At 38.5% G+C, this 27,502-nt stretch overlaps 1 protein-coding gene across 1 annotated transcript in view; it reads left to right on the plus strand.

The window, feature by feature from the left end:
* Nucleotides 1-801: 801 nt before the first annotated feature.
* The window catches only part of SPAG16 (sperm associated antigen 16), a 984,605-nt gene continuing 957,904 nt past the window's right edge, over nucleotides 802-27,502 (plus strand). Inside the window, 4 exon segments of the mRNA XM_055121268.1 lie at nucleotides 802-943; nucleotides 15,375-15,421; nucleotides 17,066-17,161; nucleotides 18,754-18,872. Coding sequence (XP_054977243.1) covers nucleotides 814-943; nucleotides 15,375-15,421; nucleotides 17,066-17,161; nucleotides 18,754-18,872 — 392 coding nt within the window. The 5' untranslated portion in view covers nucleotides 802-813.

Here is a 27,502-nt window from a genome sequence, read left to right on the forward strand (position 1 = left end):
ACTTTGGTGTTTAAAAGAGTTATTTTATTTAAGTTGCTAGTCGTCTGCGTCTGGGATGGCACTTCCCTGGGGAAGCCTCTTTGTTATTCTGGAACTTACTTTCCTATAGCCCCTGTATGTGTGGGCCTCTGCACACAATTAAAATCCTAGGATATGTGTGTGTATACAGATGTGTATATATATACAGAGATATAGGTGTATATCTGCATATATATGCATATACAGATTTACATATACATGCATATTTATGTATGTATACGGATGTAGGTATATATACAGAGATATTTATAGATATGTAAATCTGTATATATACACACATATATAGATACATAGATATAGATATACACCTGTATATCTATAGGTGCATGTGTATATATATCGGTGTGTGTATGTGTATTTTATACATATATATGTATACATATATACAGAGTGATACTTTAGGGTAGAAAATGAACTGAGAAAGAAAATTCTTCCCCACTTCATTTTCAACCCCAAAGCAAATCTTGCGGCGTCTATAAGAGCCAAACAGAAGTAACTCATCCGACTCTTCTGCGCATCTCCATCACCCCAGGAACCGCGTCTTGAGGTCTCCGGGTAACTAAGCAACGTCGTTGTCCTGGCAACCCGCGAAGCCCGTCCGAGCCACACGGCGGGACGCGGTCAGGGCCGAAGGAGCCCGTCGGTCGGGGAGGGCGGGGGGCGGAGGCGTGCCCAGCTCTCGCGAGAGCAGCGCGGGGATGGGTGGTGCGCGTCCTCGCGGTTGCCCTTAGGAACGCGGGGGGCCTCCAGGGGCCCGGACCCTGCTGTGGGAGAATGGCAGCGGCTCCGCACGGCGTGCACGCCACGGGCCTGGGGGTCCTGGACGAGGCGCTGGGCCTGGGCCTGCCGGCTGCGGGGGACACGGTGGACGCGGTGTCGGCCGAGGGCGCCTACTACCTGGAGCGTATCCTTGGCGAGGGGGCGCGGCCCGCGGGCGCGGCGGGACCCACCTGCAGGGGGCGCTCTGGCCTCGCGGCTCGGGATTCGGAGCGCGGGGGCTCCCGCGGCTTCATTCTCCGGGGGCCGCGCCGGGAGACCCCGCGGGGGGCCTCCGGTTTGGAGGGGCGTTTCCTGTTCAGGTGGCACCGCAAGGGCAAGTTCCACCCTCTGCGTGGTTTTGGGCAAAGCAACTTTCAAGTCTCAAAAAAAAAAAAAAAAAAAAAAAAGAAAAAGAAAAGAAAAGAAAAAAACCTAAAGAGCAAATACAAGGAAAGAAAGTTTGACTGCTTGGGGTCAGAGGGATAGTTAGGGCAGAAGTTTGCCTTGCACGTGGCCGACCCTGGGATTCGAATCCTGACATCCCACATGGTCCCCTGAGCACCACCAGCAGTCATTTCTGAGAGCAGAGCGAGGAGTAAACCTTGTGCATCGCAGGGTGTGCCCCCAAAAGCAAAAAGCAAAAGAAAAGGAACCTTTAAGGAGCAGAAGATCCAGGATACCTAGGGGTTCTCAGTAGAATCGAAGAGTTTTTATTAAAGTTCCAAACTCTCTCCGGTTGGAGGGATAGTCCAGTGGTCAGGGTAGCTTGCCTTGCACACAGCTCACCGGCACCCCATAGGATGCCCTGAGCACTGCTGGCTATGGCCCCAGAGAAACACAATTCCTAGTATTTTTCTAATATTCCAATGACTGCATGAGAAAATCTCTACGGAGATTTCTATTTTATATGTTGAGTGAAATCTGCAACTGCTTCCAGTGTACTATCAAGTTTAGGGCCGCCCGTGTCACCCAAGACTGTTTAGTTTGTCTAGTTGGTTGGTGCTTGCAGGTTTAGTTTTTTCAACAAGTTTTTTTTTTTTATTTTTCTTTCTGTTTTTTTTTTTTTTTTTAGTGTCAACTGAGAGTTTCAAATGTGGCTATTTAATGCCACCAGCTCCATCTTTTTTTTTTTTTTCTCACCAGGTAAGTTGACAGTTTAGAGGTGTCAGGACAAAACTGAGTTAGTGATGAGGGATTTTAAGAAAAATTGAGTATGTGGCAAAGTAGATTTATCATTTTTTCGGTGAGAAGTTTTAAGAGTTTCCCACTTCTGTGTCTCCAAATTCATGGATCGGTCAGGAGAAAAATCTCTTCAAGAAGATAGAAGTGGTTATTTATGATACTGAAGAAATGATGGTTTTTTCTTTTATTTTCCTTGTTTTCCAACTTGGATTCTTTCGGTTTTAATTCAGTACTTCAGAGATCCAGCAATGATTCAGTTTCAATCTTTGGCAAGCTGCTTTAGCTGCCGTGACTCAGGCTCACTCTGCAATTGTTTTTTTTTTTTTGTTTTTTTTTTTGCTTTTTGGGTCACACCTGGCAATGCACAGGGGTTACCTCCTGGCTTTGCACTGAGGAGTCACTCCTGGCGGTGCTCAGGGGACCATATGGGGTGCTGGGAATCGAACCCGGGTCGGCTCTGTGCAAGGCAAACACCCTACCCGCTGTGCTATTGCTCCAGCCCCCTGCAATTGGTTTTTAGTTGGCGAAATATGTAGACTTTTATTTGATGCTGACAGGACTTTTACAATAATATAGATTTGAATAGTTTAAATTCAATTTCAGTGAAATTATATGTGTTCTTTAGTGTCTAAGAGTGTTTTTTTTTTTTCCTTTTTGGGTCACACCCAGCGATGCACAGGGGTTACTCCTGGCTCTGTACTCAGGAATTACCCCTGGTGGTACTCAGGGGACCATATGGTATGCTGGGAATGGAACCCAGGTCGGCCGTGTGCAAGGCAAACGCCCTACCTGTTGTGCTACCACTCTAGCCCCTTAAGTGTGGGTTTTATACTAGGTTTTCTTGGTAGGATGGTAGTTTGGGAAACACCCAAGCAGTGCTCAGGAACTCCTCGTGACTCTGTGCTTGTGTAGTGCCAGTGATCAAACCAGGGTAAGCCACTTAAGGCAAGCACCTCACCTTCTGTACTATCTCTTTGGCCCTATACGATATTTTCATAGCTCTAACAAGCTTTTTTTCAGTAATATTTCACATTTAGAATTAGAAAAAAATTGTATCAAATATGAACTTACCTGCCTCAAGCATAAGATGATCTACTGCCCTTGAGAATGAATGGTAATTTGACATCTTATTCTGCACTGAATTATTTCTGCAATGCAGTTCAGTTATTAATATGAGGCAAACATGTACCCTTCAGCAAAAATCATTGTGAAATAAACGGTGGGACTGCAGAGTAGTGAAAACTTGCAGTAGGAAAATTGGTTTATCTTGAGACACGATCAATAGAACTTGGAATAGAGGAGGCTAAAGGGAATGGAACAGGAAGAGACCGTGATGGCAGAATCTCCATACACTGGTAGAGGGATTGATGGAGCAACTGTCCACATTAAGACAATGATTTTAGTACTATTATAAATTCCTATCTCAGTATCATGCTAAGTGAAATGAGTCAGAAAGAGAGGGACAGGCATAGAAGGACTGCCCTCATTTGTGGAGTATAGAATAACATCACATAAGACTGGCACCCAAGGACAGTAGAGACAAGAGCCAGGAGGATTACCCCATAGCTGGAAGCCTGCTTCATGAGTGGAGGGGAGAAGGCAGATGGAATAGAGAAGGGATCACTAAGAAAATGATGGCTGGAGGAACCAGCTGGGATGGGCGATGCATGCCGAAAGTAGATAATGGAACAAACATGATGACCTCTCAGTGTCTGTGTTGCAAGCCATAATGCCCAAAAGTAGAGAGAAAGTATGGGGAATATTGTCTGCCATAGAGGCAGGGGGAAGGTGATAAAGGGGGGTATACCTGGGATATCGGTGGTGGGGAATATGCACTGGTAGAAGGATGGGTGTTTAATTATTGTGGGATTGTGACCCAAACATAGAAGCTTTTAACTATCTCATGGTGATTCAATAAAATTAAAAAAAAATTCCTATCTCAAAACAAAACAATGAAATTAATGTTTAATTTTCAGGGAGATCACTAGGTCAAACCTGTTTGAACAATAATAAAATAAATGCTGTCTTACAAAAATATCTCTTACTAATCACATTTTGAACATAATCAATGATAACTTTTCAAGATACTATTGTCTGTGGATGACCTGTCCCCTTCTCCAGCTCTCTAATATTCTGGTTTTTCACCCAAAGGGAAGTTAGGGTAATACAACTAAGTATTTAACTATTACATTATCCTACGTTTAATTATATTGGTTTTGGGGGCCACACCCAGCAGTGCTAAAGCTAACTTCTGGCTCTATTACCAGGGATAACTTCTGCCAGGTTTGGGGAACAACATGGGGTGCTTGGAATCAAACCTGAGGTAGCCACATGCAAGGCAAGTGCCCTACCAGCTGTACTATTGCTCTGGCTTCTAAGTTTTCCTCCATTTGTTTAGGTAAGAGGTTTAGTCCTGGGAGAGGCTTTAACTCTTAGTTAAAATGAAGTTTGAGGATTACTTTAGAATGCCAATTATTCCTGTATCCCCGGGCACTCTTAACATGCATAATTAAGGGTTGACTGTACAGTGTTATTTGACATTGTTTCTTAAGGCAATTATGATAGTTGCTGAAGTGAGACTTTCTTGGGTTTAAAATCTTTAGCACTCAGGTAATTTAATTGGAGCTATTTCGGTAGATAAATAAAAGTTTTAATATGCACAAATGAATCAGGAATCTGATGTTCCTTATTTTGAAGTGTACTTAATCACTTCTAATCTACTGCATTGGGCCTGGGTTTCCTTTATTTATGGCGGAGCAGATGCCACTAGAATACTAGACAGTGAGCTATCAGCAGTGAGCAAGGCTTTGAAAGAGGTTGACTTGAATTATCTGGGACTTAACTTCTTAAACTGTTGGTTGTAACCCCATAGTTTATCACACAATTAAATATGGGAGGGTTATAAAAAGTTTGGCAACAGTAAAATATTTTTGAATATGTAATGTCAAAAAAAAAGATAATTCAGCATCAAACGCTCAGTGAATGGAGGTGTTCCTGTTAATACGTGTCTGTATCGCATTTCTCAGGCAGAAAGGGCCACAAGTGAAAAAAAATTTAAGAAGCCCTGCTCTAGGAGTTGACACTATTAATTATGCTCTTAAACATTCAAACATAAAGAATATACATAAACAAAAGTGGCCTAAATGAGAAAAATAATAAGTATCTGGCATAGAAAAGAGAATAGCTTCATTAATCGATTCCATATTCTTTTTATAAAGCATTTTTATTGAATCACTGTGAGATAGACCATTACAAAGCAGTTCATGTTTAGATTTCAGTCAAACAGTATTCAAATACCCAGCCCTCCCCCAGTATACATTTCCCAGCGTCAATGTCCCCAGGTTCCCTCCCATCACCCCTTCCATCCCATGCCTGCCTCTATGACAGATAACAGATATTGTTCTTCTTCTCTTTCTCTCTCTCCGCCCTCCTTTTGGGCATTGTGGTCTGCAATATTGATACTGAAAGTTTATCAAAAATATCCTTTACCTACTTTTAACCCTCAGATCTTGTCCAGCATGATTGTTCCCAGCTATTATTGTCAAACTGGTCCCTTTCCTATCTTACCTACCCTCAGCCCCCCCCAAACACTTGTGGTTAGTTCCAACAATTGAGCAGTCCTCCTAACCCCTGTTTTCCTGGCCATGGATATCGGTCTTCTATATATATAATGGATATATATATCATGGATATATATTCTATATATACCATAGATATATGATATATAATATCTATGATATATATCAGATATATACCATAGATATATTATATATATCTTCTATATATATCATGGATATATATATCACTTGTGTCACTTGTATCACTTGTCTTCCCGTTGATCTTTGATTTGCTCAAGTGGGCGCCAGTAGCATCTCCATTTGTCCCTGTCGTGTGCTAGTGTAGCCCAGTGATACCTGCTCGTTCCAGGAACAGAAAGAGCCTCAAACCATTCATCCAGGGTTTTGACGAAGAAGTCTGACCATCTTGGTGGACGGCCACTCGGTCTTTTGATATCCCATGGAATCCAGTCGGTACAGCTCTAGTTCAGCAGTCATCTCGGAATCACATTACATGTGCAGCCCATCTGATTTTTGATGTCTTGGCAAACGAGACAGAGTCCCTGATTCTTGATCGTCGACGGAGGTCAGAACTTCGGATTCCTTCTCTCACTTGAGTGAGACATGATACTCCTACCATAGCTCTTTCAATTCCTCTTTGGGATACCGGAATAGCATTCTCATCCTGTTCGCATAGGGCCCAGGTCTCTGAGACGTACGTTAGCGCAGCAAGAACAGTGGAATTGAAAAGATGTGCCCAGAGTCAGAGTTCCTTCGTCCTCTTAACCACTTCTTCGACGATTTTGAAGGTATTCCACGCTGCTCTCTTCCTCCTGCGCAGTTTTGGCGCCAAGTCATTCCTCATGCTGAGTTCTTGACCCAGGTACACATAGCTGCGGCATTGGGAGATGTTCGTTCCACTGAGAGCAAATGGAATGTCAGGGACTAGTTTGTTTTTCATGAGCATCGTCTTGTTGAGATTAAGCTGCAGTCCGACCTTTCGACACGTGCGGTAGAAGTAGGCCAGCATTTATGCCTCCTGGCTAATGTTTGGCGTTATGAGAACGATGTCGTCAGCGAAGTGGAGGTGGTGTAGTTGCTGACCATCTATCTTCACTCCCATTCCTTCCCATTTCAGTCGTCACATGACATTCTCGAGGGTGGCACTGAAGAGTTTCGGTAAAATGGTATCATCCTGCCACACCCCTCTCTTTACATCAATGATCACTTCCTTGTAGAATGGTGAGATCCTGGTGGTGAATCCTTAATACAGCTCGAGGAGGATCCTGATATACTGAGTTTGAACGCCCTGTTTGTCTAGAGCTTCGATGACTGCTTCAGTCTCAACAGAATCAAAGGCCTTTTTTAAGTCGATGAACATTAGACAGAGCGGCATCTTAAACACTCGCGAAACCTCAATGAGCTTGGTTACTGTGTGGATATGGTTGATCATGCTGAATCCTTTTCAGAACCCGGCTTTTTCGCATGCTTGTCCTTCATCTAGTGTTTTGCTTATTCTATTTAGGATGACACGAGTGAACAACTTGTAGATGACAGACAGCAGGCAGATTGGGCGATAGTTGCAGATGTCATGGATGTCTCCCTTCTTGTACAACAGAACACTCCTACTGGTTTTTCACTGAGATGGAACCTTGCATTCAGACAAGTACTGTGTGAAGAGCTGAGCCAGTGTATTGATGAATACTGGCAGCAGATTCTTCAGGTGTTCGGGTCTGACTTTGTCCAGATTGGGTGCTGTATGTGTTTTTACTGACGAAATGGCATGTCGGATTTTTGAAGGTAGGTCGTTGGGAATGACATATCCATCCTGCGGAATTTGGTATGTGGGCAGGTGGACATGGCTGTTAAAGAGATTTGAGTAGAAGTCGTGAATAACCCTCTCCATTGCCTTTCTGGAAGATGTGATAGATCCATCAGGACGTCGGAGGGCATTCATCTTGGTCTTGTAGTTAGTGAAGGACAGGTGAACATTGCGAATACTTTTCTCCAGCTTCCACCGCATTGGTCAACACTGCTGCTCTTCTCCCTTTGAGGGCTTCCTTTATCTCTTCTCTGCAGTGCTTTGTGAGCTTGGACATTAGCTTGTGGTTGCCTGAGTCTTGCGCCAAACCACGTTGACAAATGAGCTTGAGAGTTTCTAAAGACAGGCATCTGTTTGTGGCTTTCTCACTCTCGGCATTCTTTGCGCAGTTATGGAGGTGTTGAACCAGTCTATTGTATTTCTTGTCAATGTTGTCAAGGACAGCCACGTTGCCGCAATAGTGCCAAAGAGCTCCCAGTTGGTGGTCATTCTGGGAAGTTTTTTCTTAAATTCAAACTTTACAGATCTTTCATTCTGTTCTGTGAAGTAGAATTTTGCACAAAGGAGATGGTGGTCTGATCCCGTTTGGAATTTTGGGACAACAATGACATCAGTCAGGCAAAACCTTTGATTGAATATGATGTGTTCAATTTCATTGTGGAACTATCCACCGGGAGACTCCCATATCCAGTGTTTAGATTCGGCCTTCTGGAACTGTGAGTTACCATGGATGGTCTTGGTCGACATGATGAATTCAGACAGTCTCTCACCCTGATCGTTCCATTCTAGGCCATGGGTCCCGATGTGGAGTACTTTGGGCGACCTTCTCAGTCCTTTCTTGGCATTAAAATCACCAACAATGATCTTGTAGAAGGTGTGGTCTTCTTAATAGAACCTCTTCAGTTCCATATAGTACTTCTCAATTTCTTCTTCATCATAGTTGGATGTTGGTGCGTAGACGACAAAGATAGAAACTGCCAGCAGTGAGTCACATCTATTCAAGCGTAATTGTCTGATTTGGGTTGTTAGGCATTTGGATGAAGTAATGCTCATGGCCAAGTTCATGTTGACAAGGACACCAATGCCACGAACACCTCTATTTTGCATGTTTCGAGGAACAATTCTTCTCCATTGTTAAAAATGGCGTGATGTGATCGATGTCTTCTCGTTTCGGTCAGACCAATGTCATCGTACTTGATCTTCTGTGCTTGTGCCATCAGGTCCTCGATGGATGCTTCCGATGCCAGCATACATGCGTTGAAAGTACAGACAGTCATTTTAGTCTTTCTTCATTTTGGCAGTCTTTCTCTCTCTCTCTCTCTATATATATATATATTATTTGTAGTATATATATTCATTTGTGGTATATATATACATATATATGTATATATATGCCACAAGTGAATGCAGTTATTCTATATCTGTCCTTTTCTCACTCATTTCACTCAGCAAGATACTTACTCTTCATGTCCATCCATTTATAGGCAAATTTCATGACTTCATTTTTCCTGACAGCTGAATAGTATTCCAGATGTGCCATAGTTTCTTTATCCATTCATCTCTTCTTGGGCATTCAGGTTGTTTCCAGATTCTGACTATGGTGAATTTTTAAAGCTTTTATATTTTTATATTTTTATTTTTTATGTTTAGAAAGGTTGACATTCTGAGATTTATAGTACTTAATGATAATGGTCCCATTCACATAATTTCAACTTCTGTGTATGCAACATCTCTCCCAAGGACTCTTAACACCCTTCTCTCTCAAATCCTCAGTCTTCCACCTGAATTGTTTGTTCTTCCCTTATGTTGTCTTTGAATCATTGTTGCTACGTGCCATGCATCTTTAAGTCCCACACAAAGAGAGATCATTCTGTATCCTCTTCCTTCTGACTGACATCACTAAGCCTGCTACCCCTACTTCCATTCCTGTTGCTGCAAATTGCTTGGTTTTGTTTTGTCTACAGAGCAATATGGAGATCTATCCAACAAATAGAAACATAACTTCCAGAGACCCAGCAATACCACTTCTTTGCTTTTATCCTACTAAAACAAAAACTTTAGTTCAGAATGATACATGTGTACCTCTGTTCATTGCTTCACTTAGTAAACTAGCCAAGATATGGAAACAACCCACATGTCAATATTCTTTATGAAAGAGTTTGTGTTCAGAAAAATTCATACACTTGTATGAATTCATACTGCCCTGTAACCACCTCGATAATTCTATCATCTTATTTTATTCTGAGGAGCATGGCATCTTTGCTTTTATGTTTTAAACTTAGATGAGATAACTACATTGATAACATAGTTCCTATCTTACTGAGCTTTTGCTAGAACTTTAAGAAATCTGGTCATAAAATACTGGAACTCTTCTGGAAGAATTAGAAAAATGCTGATTTGTAAACTATAAGTTTAGATTTAAAATGGGCCAAGTAGATGTCTTCAGATTCCATAAAGAATGTTGATTTTTCTCTTGTGAATGGTGGGCTTTCTATCAAAAATCAAAACAACTTGGGGAAGTTTTCAATTGTAGTGCTCAATCTGTGGTTGTCTGTTCATGTGTGTCTGAGGCCTGGTGGGAATGCTTAGTTCCAAATGGGAAATGAAGGCTGAGATAAATTATATGGAAAAAGTTTAGTGGCTTTATTGATTCTGTTGCTTTCCTGTCTTACTAAAGACTTCAAGGAAGAGTGTGGAAGACGGAAACTCCAGGAGAGTGGAGCCCCAGAGTATTTAAAAAATGCATCTTAGCAATGATTCTCTGCTCCTCCATATTTTGACAATTATTAAATCTCTCTAGGCATTTTAATATCAAGAATTTGACAGCCTAGATCAGCCAGAAATTCTTTTTCCACTGAAAGAGCCTCCTCAAACCTCAGCAATAGTTATGGAGTCCCAGTTCATAGTTTTAAGTGCAAGGTTGTGGTCTGGAGGTTTTTTTTTACAAGCACCGACTGGTAAATCAGTGGTGGCACAGAGGTGTACAGAAGGTTGAAAGCAACTGGTCTACCACAGTGACTATTAACTGCTGGTCCATCGACCAATGCTCCGACAGGTCCTGATCCTTGGAATTAAAAAAAATGTTGAAACCCATTGCTATAGTATTGTGACCTTCGACGTTTATTGCACATGGGTATTACCTGGACAACGATTTAGAATAATGAATCCTGATTCCAACTCCCAGAGATCATTTGGACATTTTCGTTACAGTTGTGCTCTTCCCTGACTCCTTGTTACTAGACATGTTGGTAAGATGAATTTTAAAATAGGGTGATTAGAATAAGAAGGGACTTTTGAGAATGTCTGCCCTGGTGTAGAGCAACCTAATGGGCATCTGATCCACCCGGGGATTTTAAATAAAGATGGTAATTCAAAAAGACCAGGTCACTGCCAAGATGATTGCTAACAAGCTTCCAGCTGCTGCTGGCTTACGGACTATAATTGAGGCAGCACAACTGTCAACAAATTTCTAAACCTTGAGCTTGTGTATTTTCAGCTAGAGTTACAATATTGGAGAACTTCTGTCTTTGAATCTCCTGGCTTAGAAGTTGGAACATTTCATACCACTTCGAGAAACTAGGTGTCTTACATGATAAAAGACAGTTATCTTGCAGGTTCCGAGGCAGACGATGTGCATAGCTGAATGGGCAGAGATGGTCAATAAATTTTCATTCTTGGCAATTCTGTTGAATTGTTAGTAGCTGCCGGGTGTTTGGCATTAATAAGAATTCCGAGACCTCATGAAGATGCAGTGGAAATGACTGTAGGAACTAACTACAATGGGAAAGTGTAGCAAATGTGCCAGTCATTTGCCATCCTTGGCCTGTACTACTAAGTTCAGTTTCTTTATTTCAATTGGTGTTGCTAAAAGAGAGAATATGACTGCGATGTTTGCCGTTCAACTGTACCTTTATTTTATTTTAATTAAGTAAATAAAGTTTTGGTAATGGAGGATTCAGGCTAGATTTAAGATTGCTTCTGTGAACATTGTCTTCACTGTGATGGCAAAGATTACAAAGCAATTTCTGTCTATAGCAGCTTTGGGAAATCATGTGAAATATAATTAGCTATATGTTTCACTCCAGTTCTTTGTAAAGAGGCTGCTTCTGGCAGTGATCTCTACCTACACATGCTTTCGTAGAAGCGACCAGTGTGGGAAGCTTATATGCTCTCCACGTCCGAAACCGTTTGTTGCTTTCTGGCCATTGTTCCTTGGCAGAACATTGTTTGTGACCCCTCTCACACCAACCTTCACCTTGAGCTCTGCTCGATTAGGCAAGCCAAAATGCATCTTTGGGGCTTCTTGATGCTGTGTCCTCTGTACTTCTGGTATGTGATTTAAGGCGTCAATCTTAGGGAGCATTTATTGTCCTCCCTTTTGATAGGGTTGTCAGATTATCTAGTGCAAAAGCTACCAATAAGTTCTTCCATGCTACCATATACGCGACTCAGACTATGCAAGCTCACAAGTATTATTAAATTTCTTCCAGAACAAGAAGAGCTGTGGAGGAGTGGGTCTCCTGACCTGCGCCTGGGCTGGGACTCTAGGATATAGAAACTATCCAGGATGCTGGTAGTGCTATTGGGCTGTGGCTGCTGGCCAGGGAAGAAAGAGGACAACCCAGAAAACCCTGGACAAACTAGAAAACCAGGAACCGTATGAGGTGTCAAGTCAGTTTCAAACAGGCAGAGGTATCATAACAGAGAGGGAGAATAGACTGAGTAGAAAAATGAATTATGGAATGGAACTTAATGATGTTCTTTGAAGGCTTACTGGGTTGATGATAAGAAGGAAGTTTTACAAGGGCTCAGAGTCACCTTGACATTAATGAATCGCTTTTAAGCCAGAAATGTCTGCAATGCAAAAATAACTGCCTGAAAAGTGTGAACAGCTTAACTATATGGATATTTTAGAGTTATTTAAATGATTTAATTTAGCTGTTGACAGGAATTTACTATACATTTCTTAAACAGGTGGGAGTTCATTGCCCTAGGATTTTTAGAAAAGTTTCTTAATTTTTCTCAGAAAACTATCACAGTGTCACTGTCACTGTCATCCCATTGTTCATCCACTTACTCGAGCAGGCGCTAGTAATGTCTCCATTCGTCCCAGCCCTGAGATTTTAGCAGCCTCTACTTATTCGTTTTTTCCCAACGATTGGAGGCTCTTTTCAGGGTCAGGGGAATGAGACCTGTTATTGTTACTATATTTGGCATATCAAATACACCAGGGGACCATGGGGGAGCTTACTGGGCTCTCCAACAGGTATATATATATATATATTAGTATATACATATGTATTGATATATATGTGTGTGTATATATACACATATATATGTATCTATGTATATATACACACATATATGTATATACACATATATGTGTATATACACATATATATGAATACATATACACACATATATATGAAAACATATATACACACATATATATGAATACATATATATGTATATTATGATGATGTGTGAGCTGTGTGTTCCAAGAAAATTTTCACTCATGATTGAGGCTCGGCCCGAGCATGTGGAAAGCGTCCTGGAGCATGGCAGTGCTGGGGTAGTGTAGGTCGGCCACCTGGCTGGGTTGGTTGGGGCGGGGAGGGCTCACACCAATAAGCCACCTCCTGCTGGTGCCAGATAATCAGATAACTATAGCAAAAGTAAATGCAGTAGAAAATAGGTCATGTTTGCTTCAAAAACTTATCATTGCCTTTCGTAGCTCCGTATTTTGGGTTAAGTATCTTAAATCTTCTGATTCCCTGATTACTTATTACCTGCCTACATCCACCCCCTTTCTGTAAAGGATGACATCGCTATGGTCCATGTGAAAATACTTTTTAAGCTTTATTAATTGATTGTGCTCCTCTTTATATATATATGTACATATATATATATATATATAAAATCATCATCATCATCATCATCCTGTTGATCGTCAAATTTCTCTAGTGGTCTCAGTAACATCTCTATTCATCCTAGCCCTGAGATTTTAGAAGCCTCTCTTTACACGTCCTTTCCAATGGTGCTGCATTGGAGGCTCTTTCAGGGTCAGGGGAATGAGACCCATCATTGTTACTGGGTTTGGCATATGAATACGCCATGGGGAGTTTGCCAGGCTCTCCCATGTGGGCAGGAAACTCTCAGTTGCTTGCCAGGTTTTCCGAGAGGGAGAACTAGGCTATAAGATGTCATGGCTGAGGGGCTGGAGTGATAGCACAGCCTGTTGGTAGGGCATTTGCCATGCACGCGGCTGACCCAGGTTCGATTCCCAGCATCCCATATGGTTCCCCGAGCACCACCAGGAGTAATTCCTGAGTGCATGAGCCAGGAGTAACCCCTGTGCATTGTCGGGTGTGACCCCCAAAAAAAAATAAAAAAAAGATGTCATGGCTGAGCACTTCCGTTATAGTCTATAAGACCATATACATATATGTATGTATATGTTTATTTATTTTTCTGTTGTGACAGAGTATGTTACTAGATAATAAACTGTTCCCTAGGGTACAGTGTTTTTTGTTTTTAATCAACTAAATTCTTTTTGCTCCCATGCTGGAGATTTAATCCCCAGTACACACAGCTCCCCAGCACCAATGGTACCACTGGGCCTGAGCAGCACTGCATTGCTGGATTGACTCCGAGCCATCACTCCTGCACTGCCTCGTATGGCTAAGCTGAGTTTTCCCAGGCCCTCAAGCATGGGTGGAAAGTCACTATAAGAAAAACAAACAAACATAAAAGATGGTGCCTGGAATATTTCCTAAGCTGCAGTGTACAAGCACTTAATATTTTCAAAGCACGGAAGACAGTCTGCATTTTTTTCCTGTTACTTAATATTGTATTTGGCATCTTAAATTATGATGTTTCTTCTTCACAATAATGTTGTCTGCTTGGCTTATCTCTAATTTGGAAGTCTCTCCAGATGAGTCTTTAAATGTGTTTCTTTGCAAAATTTATTGTAGTGTAAGACGTGAAGAGGGATGACATTGCTTTTCTGGAAACTTAAAGACAAGTGACTGCTTACAAAATCAGCCTCTAGTGACTGTCTTGAAGAAGGGGACAGAGTTTTCTATAAAAAGGAGGCCTACTTCCTATGGTTGAGTCTCGAGAAATTTTCTCTCATTAGGTAAAAATGTGTCAGTGAAGAGGAAGATTTAGAATGTCTTTTACCTCTCTACTTATTTTAGCATATGAGGGATTTAGACCCTGGGAAACTAAAGAGACTTCTCCAGAGGTAATCATCTCTTCTCAGAATTGCTGTGTAGTTTATATTTTCTTAAAAGTGAGTACTTTTAAGAAGATAATTTAAAAATTGAGACATCTATGGAAAAAGTGAAGGTTTAATAACATCTTGAACAAAACAGTGAGATATGTATTTTAGTCATAATTAAATAGTGGTATGGTTTCATTCCTTAGTAATACTATAAATATAAAAGTTGTATTGCTTTAAAAGCATACTGTTGTTTGGGGCTGGAGCAATAGTACAGCAGGTAAGGCATTTGCCTTGCACATAGCTAACCCAGATTTGATCCCAGAATATCTGATTTCTTGAGCCTGTCACGAGTGATTCCTGAGCATAGCGGGATATGGCTCCAAATCAAAACCCGAACATTTATGATGGTATTTGTCTTACACATCATTTTTAATTGTTTATTTTGTATTTTCTGACACTGTGGTTATTATATAAGTTTTTTAGACCAATTTAGAAATTATTAAATATTAAGAAGACAAAAATGTAATTTTTTAATGTTTATATTATATAATTGAAAACAAAAATATTTTGTTTTGGAATGAATGTTGGCTTTATGGGAAAGAAAACTTTTTAATAAGCACAGTCTATATATATATACACAAAACATGTATATATATGTATATATACAATATATATAACCAACTTGTTGAGTTAATTGGATCTGTTACTATATTTCTATATTTTAAGGTAAAAAATTAAAATAATCATTTTATTCTACGTAGTTGAGGTTATAACTTGACAAGATATTCAGCGGTTACAATAACTGAAGCATCTGAAGATGATTATGAATATGAAGAGGTAATTCATTCATTTACAATTTATTCTGTAAATCATCACAGTTATTTTTGTGAAACACTTATTTTTGTTTTTCTTCCAAGAGATGCTAGTTTTTAATTGAACTTAGGTATCATTTGGTTAAGAGTGAGGTGTGAAAATGTAAGAATTCATACTGGTTAATTAATGTAGCCCTCTTGTCTGTCTTCACAATTGTCCTTTAGAATCAACTCTGTTTTGCTCTGTTGTTCTATTCTATGGTTTGTCATCTTTGTCGAGTAGGCCCCCGCCTTCATCTTGTGCTTTCCAGAATTCCAGTTTACCATTGCCTAATTGGAGCTGAGATTGTATACTTGCTTTTAATTTAACTATATTTCCAGTGTAGTTTCTCAAACCTTTCCTTCAACTAACAAATCTGATGGGATCCCTCACTATGTCTGGGCTTTAAGGAATACAATTATTGCAGATGAGTGAAATTTTGAATTTGGAGAGAAAGTAGAGGAGGTAGGCCACTTGCCTTGCACTGTGCCAACCCTGGCTGATCCCTGGCTCTGCATATAGTATCCCAAGAAGAGAATTTTAATACATACTGCAGGCACTGTAGCACTGTTGTCCCGTTGTTCATCAATTTGCTCAAGCGGGCACCAGTAAGGTCTCTATTGTGAGACTTGTTGTTACTGTTTTTAGCATATCGAATATGCCATGGGTAGCTTGCTGGGCTCTGCCATGCGGGTAGGATACTCTTGGTAGCTTGCTGGGCTCTGGATGGAGGAACTGAACCCGGGTCAGCGCGTGCAAGGCAAATGCCCTACCCACTGTGCTACTGCTCCAGTCCATACTGCAGGGAATTAGTAGATTAGTAAATTTAACATATAGCACAAAAATTAGTAAAAAGGTATATTACATGCCCCAGGAATTAGTTCAAAGAACTTAAAATCTGATTAATCCATATTAAAAGCACACAATAAAAGTTAAATGCTAAGGTAAAAAGTAGACTGCCTTGCATTCTTTCAGGAGCTTACCATTCAGGCAGTGAGTTTTGTTTAGATTTTTAAAAATTATTATTTGAAATTGGAGATTTGCATTTTGTAGCACTGTCTGTAGCACTGTCATCCCGTTGCTCATCAATTTGCTTGAGCGGGCACCAGTAACGTCTCCATTGTGAGACTTGTTACTGTTTTTGGAATATCGAATATGCCATGGATAGCTTGCCAGGCTCTGCCCTGTGGGCAAGATACTCTCTGTAGTTTGCCGGGATCTCCGAGAAGGTTGGGGGGATTGAACCCAGGTCAGCCGCGTGCAAGGCAAACACCCTTCTCATTGTGCTTTCGCTCCAGCCCTGCATTTTATAATAGTGGAAAAAAATCTCTGATGAGAAAAGAATGGTGGTCTAACTGTTTTTAAAGCAGAGTGAATAGACAACATTTGTTATAATTGATAAAACATTTGCCCATAAGCTAATTTTGAGTTTGTGACAATTAATATTGAATGATATTTACAAAGAGTCTATGAAGTTAACTGTTAGTTAAGTTACTCATTTTAATAAATCCTTTTGAAATGATATTTCTTATATGATGTGTATTTATATGATGTTGTTTTGTGAGAAATATACTTCTAAAATAAATATTTTTACATTTCTTGGTGTTCTTCTCATTCTCTGTGATTTAGATACCAGATGACAATTTTAGCATTCCTGAAGGTGATGAAGATTTGGTAAAAGCAGTTCATTTCATTCAAGAAAAAGTTACAGACACTCAGATTTTGGTAAGAATTTAAAACACCGCTACATCATATAGTTTATTATTTAATATTATGAAAATGAAACTGTGAAAATTATTGAAGTTTCACATACTCCACATTACTAATTGCAGCACTATTACCTGTGATATCGTTTTCACTGCATTGTATTTATCAAGCTTTCACCTGATAACATGTAGTCATTTTTTCTTTTCAAGTTTTATTATAATCAATTTTAATCCATTTTAACAATAATCACAGTCACTATTACATGACATTTCAATAAATGATACCTGTTTTTCAAAACTCTTTAATCTCACTGAAGATTAAATGAAAGATTTTTAATACTCATGTTCACATGTGTTTGATCTAGTATAGAGATTCTTCACTCTGTTTTGCAACGTTTTATATGATTTTATTGATGAAATGTTTTACTTCGCAGGAAATGTTTAATAATAAAATGAAATCTATATTTTTTTCACTTTTTTGGGGTTGTTTTTGGGCTACATACACATGATATCTAGGGCTTACTCTTGGCTCCAAACACAGGGATCACTTCTGGTGGGACCTTCTAGGGTCAGGGATTGAATCTGACTTGACTGTGTGTAAGGCAAGTGCCCTACCCACTGTGCTATCTCTCTGGCATCCATTTTTTTAGAAACAAACGTAAATATATGTCATGTACTCTGAAAGATCACTGGCTTTCGATATTCTAATCACATTATTCCTTCATGGCCTTTGTACTTATTAATGGTATATCAAGAACATAACTTACTTTATTTTTTTTCCGTTTATCTCTGGTGCCACAGTACTATTGAGATCTTATTTCATTATTCTGCATTATAGAAACCTAGTTCCACAAATATTTCTGCTGACTTGGTTTGGTTTTGTTTCTCTCTATGCATTTTACTACCTAGCATGTACTTAGTAACATTAATCTTACTATGTATATAGCACAGCAGGTAGGGAGTTTGCCTTGCTTGAAGCTGGCCCAGGTTCAATTCCTCCATCCCTCTTGGAGAGCCTGGCAAGCTACCAAGAGTATCCTGCCCACTCACTCTGAAGAGCCAAACAGTAACAGTGAAACAGTGATATATATCTGTATCATTGTATCACTGTTTCACTGTCATCCCATTGCTCATTGATTTGCTTGAGCGGGCACCAGTAACGTCTCCTTTGTGAAACTTGCTTTTACTGTTTTTGGCATATAGAATATGCCATGGGTAGCTTGCCAGGCTCTGCCCATGTGGGCGAGATACTCTCGGTAGCTTGCCGGGCTCTCTGAGAGGGGTGGAGGAACCGAACCCGGGTTGGCCGCATGCAAGGCAGATACCCTACCGATGTGTTATCACTCCAGCCCATGTACATATTTATATCTCTCTATAGGTATAGTTAAAAAATTCAATTATATTTTTGTCTCTATTTGACTTTTGATACAGGGACCAAGTCTTTGTTTTATTCTCTGCTTTATTCATAGTGACTAAAATAGTATCTGGAATGTAACATTTCAACAAAAGCAGTAAAGACAAATGGATGAATGAATATTTGAAGGTCTTCTTTGTACTATTAATCAAATTGGGATGTTTTTCTAAACAAATAATTGTACATTTAAATTCCAGGAGCAGAAAACGGTTCTTCCTTCAAAGTATCAAGTACCTGAAGTTATAGAAGACTTCCTTTGCAACTTCCTGATCAAAATGGGAATGAATAGAACTCTTGATTGCTTTCAATCTGAATGGTAAACAATTATGTGGATTAATAATTCTCTTAAAATGCTGACATGATTTGATATACTTTTTTGCCATCTTAAAAACTTTGAAGTGACTAATTTTTTTAAAAGGGGGTAAAAGGCCCATGATGATGCTTTAAATCACAATAAACACTCACACATGCATATATACATATACCCAGATATACAAACACATAACACATAATAAGACTATCAGTTTCAGAGATTGTGTTTTATTTAAAAACATACCTGTTATACTACCTCTTCATACCATAAACATCTCTTATAATATTCAAATTTATGTCCTTTTAAATTCAAGAAAATTTCATACCTTCCATAGTATATAAAACTATTAAATGCTTTCCTAGTATGCTTTGCATAAGTATTATAGGTATTATTTTCTGTATTAAGGAAGTCCAGGAATAGTATTACTTTTGTCTTACTTGCAGTATCGTGGCCTGCATTTCCTAATTAATTTGACTGGTTGAGTCTTTTTTTTTCTACAAATATTCTTCCTTTTAGTAGCACTGTAGCACTGTCATCCCATTGTTTATCGATTTGCTCAAGCGGACACCAGTAACGTCACCAATGTGAGACTTGTTGTTACTGTTTTTGGCATATCAAATACGCCATGGGTAGCTTGCCAGGCTCTACCTTGCGGGCGAGATACTCTCGATAGCTTGCCAGGCTCTCTGAGAGGGACAGGTTTATATTCCCTAATGATACCTAAACACAAGATTATGTTACTAGAACTGGGAATTTAACCTGTTTAAATCAGCATGCATGCTGTCTTTATTCCCTTGCTACAGCAGGAATATCATGAGGCATGTTTCCAGTGTCCTACCACACCATAAAGAAATAGTAAGCAATTCTGTGTGAAAACACAAATATTAGCTTTGAGTTCAATGCATATTATTGAAAGGTTAGTATTATCTACAAATAATCTTAACAGTTATATTTGGATAAATCATAATATAATGGCAATTTAAAATTTCTGCAGGTATTCAATTGTGACATAATTTTTATTTCCTGACTTTTTGGTTCTCATATACTGAGATGTTGCACAAAGAAGACATCTGTTCATAATATAAGTTACATATTGCATGTTAAGAAATTTAAGAAAGCTGTTTTTCACTAATAGAGCTAATAGAGTTAAGGATAAAAAAATAAGTTTGATGGTAGAAAATAATATTGTTTCTACTAAGTCTGGAAATTAAATGATAAAATAAAAAATATATCCTTAGTAATTTCAAATGTATTACAAAATGTGTTTTTGTAAAACTACATATGTGATTAATTTATAGTACTTGGAGCAATATCATAGCGAATAAGGCATTTGCCTTGCATGTGGCCATCCTGGGTTCAATTCCTCTGTCCCTCTCAAAGAACCTGGCAAACTACTGAGAGTATCCTGCCCGCAAATGATGAACATCGGGACGACAGTGCTATAGTGCTAACATTAACATGGCTCATTGTTTTCTTTTTCCTCTAGGAGTATATAGGATATGCAGCACTTACAGGTCTGGCCAGTTCAAAGTGTGAAAAGATTCTATTGAAGCTATCTGGAATCTAGTACATTTTTAATATTTAGGAAATCATGCTCATTTCTATTTATCTTTAGTAGTTAAGTTGGTGGACGGATTTTGAGAAACTGCAGTGGTAGGATTTACTGAACCCATAAGTAAGCATCGCATTTAGCATACTAATAACCTTAGAGTAAAATTTGTACTGCTGTGGTTCAGATTATTTTATCTTTGTTTCTAGCTGCCAATTTGTAAGGAAATCACATTCTATTGACGGTTTTTAATTTCATATAGATGAAAGTACGTAAAACTAAGAATTATTACATGGAAATGAAACGGAAAATAAAGTTTCCATGGGCTAAAATAAAGTGAATGGGAGAAAATATTTCTATATTATGTATCAGTTAAGCAGCCTCTCCTTACTTGTAGAAACGCTGCTAAAATCTTAGGGCTGGGACAAATGGAGATGCTACTGGCATCCTCTTGAGCAAATTGAAGAACAACTGGATGACAGTGATACAGTGATATGAGTTAAAGGCTAATGTCCATGATATATAAAGCACTCATGGAGTTTAATAGTAATACGAAAGCAGTCACCTCACAAAAATGGAAACACGGCCATAAGTGTATCTGTAGAAGAGATATGGATGAACTTTAGGCGTATGAAACAGTGTTCATCATCACTTATTGGCCATAAGTGTATCTATAGGAGACATATGGATGAACTTTAGGCGTATGAAACAGTGTTCATCATCACTTATTATTGGGAAAATAGTGACTCAAAATTATAATGAGATATCATCTCACATCAGTGCCAATGGCATGTGTCACAAATTGTAGAGACACCCGGTGTTTGTGGGGATGTAGTTAAAAAGGGCTCTTCATTGCTGCTGGGAATACCACTTGGTTCATTCTCTTTGGAAGACAACTTTGAGACTCGTTAAAAATTGAAAAAAAGATATAACTCCCATATGACCAAGAACTTCTTATCCTTAACACCTCTTGCACGAACACAGAAACATTAATTCAAAAACATTAATGCACTCACACACACACACACACACACACACTCCTACTGAAATTCACTGTGGTAAGTACAAATGTCAAGATAGCAATACAAATACAAAAGTACAAATGTCAACATATTCACCCATCCAATAACACTTGAGTGGATTAAGAAGTTGTGTTATATGTATGTAACAGAATATTTCACAGCTACAAGAAAAAATAAATCTTTCCTTTGGCTACATGATGGATGTAGTTAGAGATACCATGTTAACAAGTAAGTTACAGGGAGAAGGAATTACTGGAGCTGTCACCCAAAAGCAGTATATGAAGAAACTGAGAAAGGGGAATATCCGGTATAGAATGATAACAAACTTTTGGACTATAACTAAAGAACCAAGGTTGCCAAGTACTAGCAAGAAGGGACTTGGAAGGAGAAAGGGGCAGAATAGAAACACACACAATGTTGGAGGATATTTTTGGCACTTCATTGGTGGTGAAGGTGTAGTGACTGTGAAGCAGAATATGATCCTTTTTTGGGGGTATGTGTGTGATTGGGGCCATACCCAATAATGCTCAGAACTTACTCCTAGCTCTGTGCTCAGGGATCACTCCTGGTGATGCTTGGGGATTGACCCTGGTCAGCCACATGGAAGGCAAGCACTTGATCCTCTGTACTATCTTGCCAGACCCAGAAACCTTAATTTTCTAAATTTCTTAAACCTAGGGTTAGCAAACGAAGAACCTTGGACCAAAATCTGTCCTGCATCTTAAGTTTTGTAAATAAAATGAATAAAATTATATATATATGTATATGTATATACGTCCATGACCTTTATTTTGGGTAGTGTCGGTGGCTTTTTAATACTGTAGTATCAAATTTAATTAGTTTTAATGAGGACCATATAGCCCACAAAACTTCCTCCTTCACTTCTGTTTTAGTCTTATAAAATTCTACTAGTACTGTCATATATCTTTAATATAAACCCATTTCAGATGGGAGGTGGGAAAACCACTCAGGAAAAAAAAAACACTCTTTCCAATTTGTAGGCTTTTTTTTATTCCAATAATCATTAATTTTGAGGTGTAGAAGCTTCTTAATTTGATGTAATCTTATTACATGCTTATCATTGCTTCCACTTGCTTAGTGGAATTTCAGCCTTAAAGATGCCTTTAGTTTTAATGTCATACAGAGTTTTGCCAATATTTTCCTTTACTTAGTGGCTCTGGTTTTATATTGACATTGTTAATCCATTTTGATTTGACTTTGTGCATGGCATGACAAAGAGGTCTGAGTTTATTTTTTTATTTTTTTTTTACATACGAACAACACGTTATCCTAACACCTCTTGTTAAGGAGGCTTTCCTTGCTCCACTCATATCTTTTGCTCCATTATGGACGATTAACTGAATATCTACCTGCAGGTCAGCGCCTGGGTTCTCAGTTCTATTCTGTTGATCTGAGTGTCTGTCCTTGTCCTAATACCATGCGGTTTTAATTACTGCTGCTTTGTCTACAAGTTTGAAGTTGGGGACATTTCATCTCCTTTTCTTCAAGGATCAGTTTTACTGTTCAGGTGGCTTTTCTTTTCTATCTGAAATTCAGGAGTATTTGATCTATGTCTTGGAAAAAAATGTTCCCACTGCCATTAGAGATATTGCCTTAAATCTGTGTAATGCTTTGGGGAGTATTGTCATTTTGATGACATGAATCCTCCTAATCCATGAGCAGAGCGTTGTTTCCATTTCCTCTCTGTAGTTTTCTTTGCATATACCTTTTACCTCTTTAGTTGAGCAAATTCCTAGGTACTTGGTTTTCTGAGGTACTGTTGTGAAGGGGAATAATTTTTAATCTCTCTCTCTGCTATCTCATTATCCATGTATAGGAAAGCCATTAACTTTTGTGTGTGTATTTTGTAGACTGCTGCTTTACTATACAAATCTGTTGTTTCTAGGAGATTTTCTGGTAGAATGTTTAGGGTTTTTTAAATATAATAACACGTTATCTGCAAATAATGAAAACTTGACCTCTCTCTTTCCTATCTGGATGCTCTTGATATCTTTCTTTTCCCTAATTGCAGTGGCAAGTATTTTTAATTCTGTTTTAAATAGAAGTTATGAGAATGGGAAACATTGTCTTGTGCCTAATTTTAGAGGGAAGCCTTGTTCTTTTTTCCCCCCACTGAGTATAATGTTTGCTGTGGTCTTGTGGTAAATGACTTTGGTTATGTGAAGGAAAGTTCCTTCAATTCCTGTTTTATTAAGAGTTTTTTTTTAAATCATGAATGGGTGTTGGATTTTGCTGAGTACTTTCTCTGCATTGATATAATATGATTTTTCTTTTTTCTTGTATTGATACGGCATATCAATTGATTGACTTGCATATGCTAAATCATTTTTACGCTCCAGGGATGCATCCCAGGTCCTAGTGTATGATCTTTTTGATGAAATGGTTGGATTCAATTTGCTAATATATTGTTGAGGATCTATGCAGCTATGTTCATCAGGGATATTTATTGGTCTATAGTTCTTTTTTGTGTGCCTTCTCTGCCTCCTGTTGTTATCAGGGTAATGTTTTCTTCTGTTTGGGGGTGTTTCTGTTTCTTCAGTTTTCTGAAAGAGCCTGAAAAGGATTAGCAGTAGGTCTTCAAAGGTTTGAAATGTCACTAGTGAATTTATCTGGGCCTGGGGTTTTGTTTTGGGGGAGACTTTTGATTGATATTTCAATTTTCTCAATAGTCACAGGCCTGTTCAAGGTTTCTTATCTTCTTGGTTCAGCCATGGGAGGTTATAGGAGTCTAAGAATTTATCCATTTCTTCTAGGTTCTCTTGTTTGGTGGCAGAGAGATATTCAAAGTAATCCCTCCCTGGGTTGGGCTCTCTGAGAGGAGTCATTGAAATTCTGAGGTATCAAACTGAAATATTTTGAATCTTCTATATTTTTAACTTTTATTGTATCATTATATCACTGTCACTGTCATCCCATTGCTCATTGATTTGCTTGAGCGGGCACCAGTAATGTCTCCACTCTGAGACTTGTTGTTACTGTTTTTGGCATATTGAATATGCCATGGGTAGATTGCTGAGCTCTCCAAGAGGGGTGGAAGAATCAAACCCCGGTTGGTCATGTGCAAGGCAAACGCCCTACCCTCTGTGCTATCACTCCAGCCCAACTTTTACTATACATGCTAAAATTTGTTTTTCTACATATATGGATGCATTTATTTAGAGATTAGAAATCATGTTTATAATAAATAACTTAAAATTAATATGCTTTTTATTAAATAAAGGAATTAAAATATGTAAGAAGTCTTAATGGTTATCAGTGAAAAGTATATTTTTAATCATTGTAATAAGTATTGGATGCTCTTACTCATTATGTTGTTTATCTTTCTCAATGACTGTAAGTAGCAGGAAACCATTATCAGATCTTCAGTTATAAGGATGAAGATAGGTTTGAAGAAGTTGCAAAATCTGATTCCACAAATGACATGCATTCACAATCAAAATGCGGCAATAAGCCTAGGGAAGCCTGCCTTCAAGAGCCCTTTCCTTGCTATAGTGCTGATTTGTGGAATTGTACAAAGGAAACTTGTAAAAAATATCAACAAAGGAGACTTTGGATTGGAGACTTAATAAAAAAGAAATATCTTGATTCCGAGTAAGAGTAAGAGCTCTGTCACTTTTCCATATTGCTAGTGGAATCCAGTGACCAGCTAGCACTAAACTTGTTCAGCTGTGCTATATTTTTCCTCCAAAGGACTCTCTTCTTCACCAGTGATAAGGATTCTAACATCTTGTTTTGCAGTATTTAAGAGATTGTGTCCTTGTTTACAGAAAACTTTTCTAACTTTGAAGATATGGAGAAAATATTATTGTTTGTTTGATATTTATGGTTTTTCAGTTTATTATGTTCTATACCTTGGGTACCATAAAGAAGAAAAAATAATCTATACTAATATGTTCGACCTGGGTCCGATGCGTCTGCCCCTCTCAGAGAGCCTGGCAAGCTACCGAGAGTATCTCGTCCCAACGGCAGAGCCTGGCAAGCTACCCATGGTGTATTCGATATGCCAAAAACAGTAACAAGTCTCACAATGGAGACATTACTGGTGCCTGCTCCAGCAAATCTATGAGCAACAGGATGACAGTGATACAGTGATACTAATATGTTCCTCTTTATATATTTGCTGGAGGTTTAACCTATTATGTATCATTTACAGTAGTAGTTCTTAAACTCTTTGGGTTAGTAGACAAGTTTCCTAAGTCTCTATGTACTTTGTTACTGAAACTCATGTATTTTCTTATTTTCATATAATTCTACGTAGTTGATAGGCCTGTGGTCAATGTGAAGATAATATTGGTAATTACTTCATTGACATTACTCTTGGTAGTAAATTTTATTTAAAATTACTATAAATATGAAACTCCTTTTATCTGAAGTCATTTCAGTTTTATCTATGAGTAAATGGATTAGGGAGTCGGATATATAGGGTGTGAGATTCTTGCCTCTCATATATCTGGTTTGAGCCTCGTACCACATATGGTTCCCTAAGCACTGCCAGGAATGAGCTCTGAGCACAGCTGGGAGTGATTCCAACTGTGGATCAATAAGAAGGAAGTAATATGAAGACTAAAGTATTTCTTTCAAACATACACATATAACTAAAACAAAAAGTTTTAGTTTGAAGTATATTCCAAAATACGTTCCAGTATGGTGTGTGTCACTTTTGGCAGTGATCAGAGGATTTGTGGTACCAGGGATCCGAATATCAAATATTCAGTCAGCCTTGTACAAGGTGAATGCCTTGCTTCTATATTATATTTCCTTCCCCATTACAATATTACAGTAACTTTTGTATTATGGGAACACACTCAGTAATGCTCAGTGGTTACTCCTAATTGTACAGTCAGGAATATTGATTGGGGAACTACATAGAATACTGGAAATTGAACCTGGGTTGGCCATGCACAAGGCAAATGCACTACTCTGTATTATTGCTCTGGCCTGAGTATTATGTTATTTTAATGAGCTTAAATAATCAGTTATGTTTTACATGATGACATAAATTTTGTATAATAAATTACTTTCAAATGTCTAAGATTTATGATATAGTAGGTATTATATATAAATTTTACTTGTTTTACTAAATAGCAAGTATTTTCTTAAAATTTAAGTTAGAGTATAACTTCAAACTTCTTTTTTTCTTGTAATAAAGTAAGTTGCTTTTAAGCAGTTTTGTGTTTATTCTAGTACTATAATCAACTCATGTTTTTTTTTCTGAGATAAGTATAAATCACATTCCAAAGTAAATAAAAGAGCAAATTTGTGATGAAATGATTATCTTTTGCTTTATAAATGGCAGACAGTATCATTTAAAATTGGTTCAGTGATATTCACCTGGATATTCTGCAGATTATCTTCTTTTAAAATACCAGATAAAATGCATAGCGCAACGCATTTGCCTTTAATTTATAGTTAATTGATAAAGATAATGGTGAAATTTAAACTGATGTTTAGCTCATTAGTGCTTGCATTTAATAAGAAGGCTTTGTAGGGATTTATTTATTTATTGGTATCTAATACTTACAATATTTTGCTGTGTTTGGTAACTTTTAAATTAGCTTTCTGAATTGCTACATTCAGTGATTCAGTTCTTTCTCCTGGACCCCAGAAGCTCACAAATCTGTTCAATAGCATATCATGTACCTAAATATGTCATGTACCTGGACTTTCCTTCCTGTTCTAGATTCATCTTGATGCCATAGGCTTCCTCTTTGAGCTTAGTGTCATGAATTTGTTGCCACTTCCTCATTTCATTTTTGAAAAAAACTTAAAATTTATTTTGGGTTTGGGGCCTGCAGCCAGTGATGCTCAGGGCTTACTCCTGGTTCATCCTCAGGGATTACTCCTGGTAGTGCTTGAGAGACTATATATGCATTGCTGGGGTGTGAACCAGGGTCAGCTCTGTGCAAGATAAGACCTTATCGCTGTGCCATGTCCTGGCCTCCACTTCCTCATTTCATGCGCTATTATATCTACTTTAATCTCCAGTAACTTTCCATTGCAAAGTTAAATAATTTATCCTTAGAATTTTTAATACTCCTTGT

The sequence above is a fragment of the Sorex araneus genome, chromosome X, assembly GCF_027595985.1.
Source record: "Sorex araneus isolate mSorAra2 chromosome X, mSorAra2.pri, whole genome shotgun sequence".
NCBI classification, from domain to species: Eukaryota; Metazoa; Chordata; class Mammalia; order Eulipotyphla; family Soricidae; genus Sorex; species Sorex araneus.